The sequence below is a fragment of the Paramormyrops kingsleyae genome, chromosome 3 (genome assembly GCF_048594095.1).
Source record: "Paramormyrops kingsleyae isolate MSU_618 chromosome 3, PKINGS_0.4, whole genome shotgun sequence".
NCBI lineage: Eukaryota > Metazoa > Chordata > Actinopteri > Osteoglossiformes > Mormyridae > Paramormyrops > Paramormyrops kingsleyae.
Genome location: NC_132799.1, coordinates 15,131,509 through 15,140,055, shown reverse-complemented (window position 1 = coordinate 15,140,055; position 8,547 = coordinate 15,131,509). Strand labels below are relative to the sequence as shown.

The 8,547-nt window shown below is 39.8% G+C and overlaps 1 protein-coding gene across 1 annotated transcript; it reads left to right on the top strand.

The window, feature by feature from the left end:
* The first annotated feature begins 2,947 nt into the window (after positions 1 to 2,947).
* Positions 2,948 to 8,204, top strand: epcam (epithelial cell adhesion molecule). Its single transcript, XM_023804391.2, has 9 exons — positions 2,948 to 3,118; positions 3,376 to 3,483; positions 3,810 to 4,062; positions 4,452 to 4,517; positions 4,789 to 4,849; positions 4,992 to 5,090; positions 5,179 to 5,373; positions 5,727 to 5,762; positions 6,077 to 8,204. Exons 1-9 carry the CDS (start codon positions 3,064 to 3,066, stop codon positions 6,083 to 6,085), a joined length of 882 nt encoding a protein of 293 aa, XP_023660159.1. The 5' UTR covers positions 2,948 to 3,063; the 3' UTR covers positions 6,086 to 8,204.
* Positions 8,205 to 8,547: the final 343 nt, after the last annotated feature.

The window sequence follows — 8,547 nt, the reverse complement described above, 5'->3', positions numbered from 1 at the left end:
TAGCCCTTAGCCATGTTTCTGTCACACCCTCTGCTGTACAACGTGTAATGCAGCAGTTCCATGCCCTGCCAGATGGTGGGGATGTCGAACCAACCAAGTTTCATGCCGCACGCCAAATAGCACAGATTAACAGATTAACATGTGGTCTGGTTAAAACGTCACAGTTAGCGCTCACAAGATTTTATGAACTGATGAACATCATGATTGCAGCTTTATTTTACCATAAAGAACAACTGTAGAATCATTAAACAAATAAGTATGTTTACTCATATCTGAATATCAGGTCCCGTCAACTGTTTCAGGAAACTATTGATATTTGCTTGCTTTATGTGGTATGTTTTTTTTTATAGTTATATTCACATATTTTGGAAAAGTAAGACACACGATACATCTTCAGATGTAGATGCGCGTTGAAAGTGAAAAGTAGCGTGCCTGAAGTTTACTATAGCGCAACTCAGCGCAACTCGCCGCAACACGCCCTGGCTTCTGAGTAATTATGCACAGAGAGCCTCTACGTATGCGAGCAGGAAACATCGTTAACATTCTGGGTGTAGCTTGGCTTTCTCGGGAAATGTGTATCTCAGAAACAAGCACTTCACCCTTGTACCGTCAATGCTAACCATGATACAAAAACGTAAGATCTCTGTTAGAAACGGTTTGGGTTTAGATGACAAAGATACCGCTGCTCCAAAAAACCTTAGTGATAATATAGCAAAAGAGCAGCACAGTGTAGTGAGAGCATTAGGTTATTGTTATTCAGTTATTAGCTTACTCTGCCCTGTTTATTGTGCTGCTAACACTGTTACCAAATATGTAGGGACTGAATAGTCACCTCTTCGTTGTAATACTTCAGTACGACTTCATATTTGCAAGTTTAAGTAAACGCCTGTATAAACACTTATTTACAATGCTACGCAGACCAGGGTGAAATATTTTAAAGAAATAAAAGGTTAAAAAAAAAATTCTGAAATGTCATGGGGTGTTCCAGATGAACATGTAGAGCTACTGAAATGAGAATACCGCTCTCATTCTAAAAAAAAACACTAATTGTTGTAAAACTGCAAGAAAACGAGCGTGTTAACTGTTACTCTTCAGAACAGTCTGCTGCCCCAACTTGTTCGTCGGAATTGTTGTCACATTCCAACCACCCCCCCCCCCCCGAAACTATGCAGCAAAAATGACTGGACCAGGAAGTCATAAGCACTGCTTAGTGTGGTCCTCGGGTGGGCATAGACGCACATAAAAAAGAAATAACAATATAAAAATAATAATCATAACAATAATAATAACAATACTTGTTGTTGTTATTATTATTATAAATGATAAATAATACTTTTTGTTGTGTAGTACACTGTGGTGGGTTTCAGCAGAATTGATACTAGATCTCAACCTTCAAGTAAATGAATAATTATCTTCTGGGTCCACCTGAGGAACCCTGAAGAGATGGAACCCAGCTTGGCGATGACTCTCCTTCTGGTCCCTCATCTGGTTTCAGGTTTCACTACTGCATATGTTGGGTGTGTTTTCTTCTGCATTGTCACCTTTTAATGAGCACTTTCATGAATAGCTTCAAGTAGTCATACATCTTTATTTGTAATATAGATCATCAGCTTAGAATGTTTGTATCGTTCATTACCTTCAGTATGACCACATGGCGAGAGTTTGATATTGGAGGGACACAATTACTGAAATGCAAAGATCAAATTTTTTGGAGGTGAGGGAGTAGACGAATGAAATCCATGTAAAAATTAGGGGGTACACATCCCCCTGTTTCCCCTGCTTCCGGGTATCTATAAAGTTAGTTTTCATTGCACAATAAACCAAAGGAATGATTAACAGAACTATTAATAATTCAGTCTCATTTTATATAGGTAAATCTTATACACTCAGAAAAAAAGGTAAAAATCTGTACTGCTTGTCACTGGGGCTGTACCCTTGTAATTATACGTTTTAACATACAGAAATGCACTCTGAGGAACATCTCAAAGGTACAAACAGCATTAATGTACCATCAATGGTATAGAAATGTTTCTCAGAGTACATTATTTTACCTTAATAGGTACAATTACCTGCAGCTAAGGATACAATTGACTGACCCAGTGACAAGCATCGATAGACGTTTTTCCCCCTTTTTTCGGAGTGTAGTTGACATAGGTGGCCACCTAGGGCACCAACTTCTGAGGAGGTGCCGACTTGCCAGCCAATTTCACTTTGCCTCAGACGAGGGGGGGGGGGGGGGGGGGGGGATACTGGCAGTGATGTTCACCAAGGGTGCCACGTGGACTACAGGCCTGTATCGACACCTCTCACAATTTCCAAAGGACTGAATAACAAGAGGATTACTGGCAGCTGTTTTATCCCCTTTTAAAGCACTGCTTATTTCCATCCATCTCCCTAACCTGAATACGCTCACATGGAATGTGCACCCTCATGCATCACACTCGAGTCAATTCACACACCCCAATCAGCTTAGCCGAATGTCTACTGATGTCTGAATGTCTAAATGGGCACAAGGGCTCTCCTGTAATAATCAATCAAATGGTCGTACGTGAACAATACATATATAACAAACACACATCTTATGTAGGAACCCCATAAAATACAAAACTATTAAAGTTCACTGAATATTTCAAGAAAAGCTGAAGGTAACTAAACGGCTTAGAACAGCCCCACCCTCGTGTCGACTCTTACGACAACCAGAGGGTAGATCAGTAAGATTCAGGAGATGTTTAAGATCAAGTTTACAAAGACCGTCGTACTATCATTCAACTTTGCACTGGTTTTGCATGCTATCAAATAAACACTCATTTGATTTTGTGCGGCATGAGATTTTTTAAAAATGTATTTTTAAAAAGCATCACGCTTAGTGACTGATAGTTGCTTTCCCCCTCACTGACTAACTTAGAGTTTCTCCCAAACCGGTTTGGCGAGAAAACCGCGCCTGTGAGAAGAAAAACGAAGCCTGTTCGTGGGCGCCGTCCAAACGACTTCGGAGGCTTGTGCTGAACGATCGCAAAGCCTGTCTCGGAATAACGACCTATTCCTATTTTTCCGCTTTCAATCATGAGGGCTCTGATTTTGCTGCTCGTGGCTTCAGCAGTGGGAGCATCAGCTGACTGTAAGATCATTTACTTATTTATGTATGACTGCATTTTTTTCATCTGATCTTGTTTATGCGCCTGTAAACATTATTTTAGTTGTAGTGTGCTTGGGTGTTCAAAGGAGTGCATAACTGTTCAAAGAAGGAGTGCTCATATAATTTCACTTTTAATTGTTTTTTTCAGTGTAAACATGCATCCATCTGTTTAGCAATTTAATTTGAATTGAACAAAAATAACCCTACTTATTGTTGTTGTTATTGTTTTACAATAAAAGGCTCATGCAAGTACTTGAAGTGGGCTAAATGTGAGACGCAGGGGCAGACTTGCAATTGTACCGTCGCAGTTGTGAATAACACGGCGCATCCCATAGATTGCAGTACACGTAAGTTAGCCTGAGATATCCGTCTGGGCCCTTTGCCAAAGTGCGCTAGAGCACAATAAACGCACTGTTATTGCAGTGTGAGTCTGCTAAATTGCTTTATCGTGATAATGTTAAAGAAAATGTACTCTGTCCATGGACATGGAAAAGGGGTAATGCATCTTAAAAAAATCTTTGTAACGCTGATGGGGGGAAAAGGGCAATGTTAACTGAGGGGTTATTGGAAGAAGCATGGATTGTTGACTTAAAAAAATGAATCTGATCTTGGTGGTTGCTGGCCGTATGGATAGTATTTGTATATGTCACTGATCCGCTGTTCGATTTGTCAGTGATTTCCAAGTGCCAAGCGATGAAGGCAGAGATGTTCCTGCTCACGCGTGCGGCAGTGAGGTCTCTAGGGAAACCCACTGAGCATGCCCTGACAGACGAGGACGGGATCTACGATCCCGTATGCGAGCGCAACGGAAACTTTAATCCCAAACAGTGCAACAATACTAACCAGTGCTGGTGTGTGAACAGCGCCGGTGTCCGTCGCTCAGACATGGGCGATCTCCAGCTCAAATGTGATGCGGTGGAGACCTAGTAAGTAAACATTCCTTACATAGGCTACATACCTGCTCGAAACCAGCATTGCCGTAACACTAAATATCAATTGCTGCTTTCGCAACCAGTAACCATAACAATATATTTAGGCTTATGTGACAAGGATTATTTGTATCAGACCTGGACAGTTAATTTCTATGGAGGACCAAATGACAGCAGAGACCATTTTTAAATGATTATTCTTGTGTCTCATTAAAGCTACAGTTGAAAGCCTGAGATTTTTTTTCTTGGCCATTCTTTTAAAATGACCCACATCCTGGTTGTGTAGCCCAGTAGAGATAACTCTGCTACCTGGATGTGGCCTTTTGCTCTGGCCTGACCTATATTTTAATAACCCATATTCCCTGTCACCTCTTCTTTTTTTCCAGCTGGATACGCATTGACCTCTATCACAGAACAATGAAAACTGCCCTCAATGTCACCAACATTAGAACGTTCGTAAACAAAATAAATCTGAATACTATCTTTCATTCAGTCAAATAGTTCATTCTGTAATGCATATATATTTGGTCAAACATCGAGGTGAACCATCTGCTAATGTCAATCATATACAATGGCATTATTCTAATAAAGATTAATGCTTTTGCAATGTAATTCACATAGAATGGGTATAGTGGGAAGATTGAACATTTCCAGTTATTCAGTGGGTCTGCTTTGGATTGCTGGTGCTGTTTATTCTATGAAACCTGTATTTGTTTTCTGCAGTGCAATTGAAACTCTCCTGCAACAGTACAAGCTGAACACATCCCTAATAGAAAAAGTTGATGTGAGTATTTCTAGTATGTCTCATGGTGTACTCATATGGATTGTAGTTTGTAACAGGCAAGGCAGAATGTAGCATTTCACATGTGTGGTTTAAAATGCTGTTGAACATTTATGGTTACATGTGACTTGGATTGATCTTGCAGTATAACAAGGATAGAAGTCTGATTGTTGTGGACATCAAGAAACCGATGGGTGATAGGACGGTGGACCTCTCCCGCATGGCACACTATTTGGAAAAAGATGTAAGGACTGCTTTTGAGGGTCAGATACTGCATTGAACACGTAGTAGCGTGGACGGTGTTCTTAGGTTTGGTGTCTTCCTGTTCGCAGGTCAAGAATTTGACTTTACTTACGAATCCCAACCCGCCGGTCACAGTTGGTGGGCAGCCAATGAGCTTTGAGAGGGCCACCGTCTATTATGTTGACGAGAAGCCCCCCACCTTCAGCATGAAGAAACTTACTGGGGGTGTGATTGCTGTCATCGTTGTGGTGGCTCTGGCAATTATTATCGGTCTGCTGGTCCTGGTCAGTACTCCGAAATTCATATTTGTGTTTGTTCTCTCACCTTATCTTCACTTGAAGCTTCAAAAGGTCTTTTGTAGCATAATGCCATTTCATCTGCTATTATAGCAGAATTCAGCAATCATTTGGTCTTGCCATTATGAGGCATCATGAAAATGAACACGCCCTGGCTGTGTATGTAATTGTTTGGAGGAGGAAACATCAATGGTTTTTTAATGGGCTTCGTTTACTCGTCCACAATGGCACACAAAATTGTGGTGGAATGCAAAACTGATAGAACATGTTTGGACTAATAATGGCAGGAAATCTAACAAGGTTCTTTCTCTCTGCCCCCTTCTGCTGTCACCGCTCCGCAGTTCCTGATCAGGAAGAGAGAATCCAAGATGGCTCAGGTAGGCATGCGGCCAGCGAAAGGAGAATGCGAGTGTAAGAACAGAAAAGGGGCAAGCGGAGTGCCGTAATTTCGTTCTTGGATGGGAGCCACACATTAAGCCAAATTAAGCTTCCCGTCAGTGATAGTCTTATGTCTTGTTATGGTGACCAGCACTCCCAGTGTCCGTTCAGAAGCCAAGTACCGCGTACACCAGCATTTATACTCTTGGTCAGTAGTAGGCTAGTTGTATTTAGATGTATTTTTTGGAGGGTTTTGTAGGGTTGTGAGCTTTGAAAAGTAATCTTATGATACGTGGTTTTTGGTTTCTTACAGGTTCACTAGCTGCCTTCATCGAAGAAAAGAAATATTAAGCAAAGTGTGCCATCTTTGGAATAATAAAAAGATATGCTTTTGTTTCAGTTTATAAATGTGGTATGCATATGTTTGACGTTTATGTACAGTTCCATGTGGAAATGTTATTGTAATAACCTGAGTATTTCTGTTTGAATCAGCCCACCCTTTTACCATTTTTATACTGTAAGCATTAATGTTCTTAATGTCATACACTATATATATGCTTTAATGTCAATCACAATCAAAATGCTCTTAATCTCTTACGTTGTACAGTTTTGGGTGAAATGTGTCTGCATTTCAATTGAACTGTTATTAATAAACCCATATTTTTTTTTCTAATTCACTTTAGCGGTATAATTTTTTATAATGGTCTGATTCTTGGAATAACTTGAGCTTGGCATCATGGGTGTACAGTGTACATCGGGCCTTGGTGTCTAATGGTGTCTTTGGTAAATGTACTCTGCTGCTGTACCAGTGTATTGTAGAGCTGCCTTACTTTTGGGGGAAATGCGCTGTATTTCTCAATGCGTTTAGTGTCATATATACTGCATTAGATGATAATATTTTGTGTAATAGTGTTAAGTTGCCATAAGCTGTTTTGTCAAGAAGGCTGATTCAGTGGAAAAAAATAGTATGGAAAAAAGGGAGGAATTTGAATAGAGGACCAAATGAAAATTTGTTTATCAACATAAAGCATTTCCACATTCAGCAGCCACTGATGAACCATGCTGACCAGAGGATCCCTGGTTTGTGACCAATATGAGATTATTTAAAAATCAACTGGACTCCTAAATGTACTCAGTAGATCATTTGTCTTGGCAGATATAGTTGCCTTACACAATCTGCAAAGCCTTTAAAAAAAAAAAATAGGTGTTGAGCCATTACCTGGAGCAACTAGCATTTTCAATGGCGCAACACCTGCATAGTACCGTTTACACCTAGAGCAATTCCCTCTGCCACCACCTCTGAGCCTTGTATCTTTTGAGAAGCATTATGGGATGTAGCAGTTCAGTAGCGCAAAAGTAGGCAATAGGTGGCATCTAAGAAATCAACATTACGTAGGTAAAGGATTATTGAAATGAGACAAGTTAATGTCATTAACCCAGGTCTGATAGCAAAAACTAGCATTACGATCTAATCGCAACGTTAAGTTGCGAAGCTCAGGGGACATTATGTACGTTAGTTATTTTTCATCTCTTGTCACTTGCCCTCCTTTTGAAAAAGCATAGCTATGTTTGTAGGAATCATCTTTGCGTTTTACATACGACTGAGGTGATTCAGGAGACTGGAGAAGCATTGTTATGGTTCAGTGCAAAATTTTGTAGTGTTTTGTTTTGGTATTTGGTTATACCTACCTGTCAAAGTGAGGTATTGAACTACACCTAGTGTTTAAAATGCAAAAATATGCATTCCTCTTCAGTTATGCAGAACTTTGTATAGAGTAATGGTGATTGTACTTCGGGAGAGCCTGAAAGTCTGCATAGTCCGTCAGCCAGCTGGGGTGACAACATAATGTTAATGCAAGTTGGAGGAAAGTTTAATGCTTAAAAATGAAAGATGTCTATAACATTTTGTTATGGGAAATGTTAATCTCTTGTTTTTTGTTACCCTCTGTTGATTTGAGAGTACAACACCAAATGAGCACAAGTTCCATGACTGCTACACCACCAGCTGTTAATCTCTCTATTGTATAACCACATAAATGTTATATATATATATATATGTTCATAATGCTCCACTTTGGTGAATTGTGGAAAACAAGTTTTGCTCCAGTTGCTGCTGGAAATATTTCATGAGTTGTTCTGCCCCACTCTGTAATGTGTGTGTGTAGTTTTTTTAAATTAGCAGTACTAATCACTAGTATCCTGCTTCTAGATTCAACCGTAAACTTAAACTGGAATAGCTTTACCTGGATTATTGTTTTTAAAATATTTTATTTCTAAAAATTCATTTTAATATCAGCGAATTACCTTTTAGTGAATTCTTGTTCTATGTTATATAAATGTCACTAAGCCTTGGTGTTTTTAGCCTGAATGTTATGTGTGAAACATGCTTGGTATCAGTATGTACCATGGTCTTGCTTTGTAATAAAGACTTGTTATGGAAATTTGGAGGTACGAATGAACAGACGAGTTCAATGCTTTAGCTCGGCTTCATTTATTGAGATATCTTTCTGTGCGAGCTCGGGGAGACACCTCACAGACAGTTCTGAGAAGTTCTCCAAATAGCAGACGCAGCTGCTTTCATTTTATACTGATACACACACAACCTTTCTCAGTAATCACAACCGGAAAATCCACTTCTGCTTTTAGCAGTCTACGCTCAGGACAAGTTTTTCGTCTAGCACAAGCATCTTACAGTATATTTGCAATATGTGGAATAAAATTTGTCTCTCATCTAGCTTAACCTGGGTAAGGTCTAAAACCCCCTCCCCAGTCTCTTGCATCCAT

What these genes read in the sequence shown, in the direction of transcription:
- epcam (XM_023804391.2), top strand. Translation starts at nt 3,064, where the DNA reads ATGAGGGCTCTGATTTTGCTGCTCGTGGCTTCAGCAGTGGGAGCATCA. An exon ending in CCCTAATAGAAAAAGTTGAT is followed by an intron (nt 4,850 to 4,991) that starts GTGAGTATTTCT and finishes TTGATCTTGCAG; the next exon opens with TATAACAAGGATAGAAGTCT. An exon ending in CACACTATTTGGAAAAAGAT is followed by an intron (nt 5,091 to 5,178) that starts GTAAGGACTGCT and finishes TCCTGTTCGCAG; the next exon opens with GTCAAGAATTTGACTTTACT.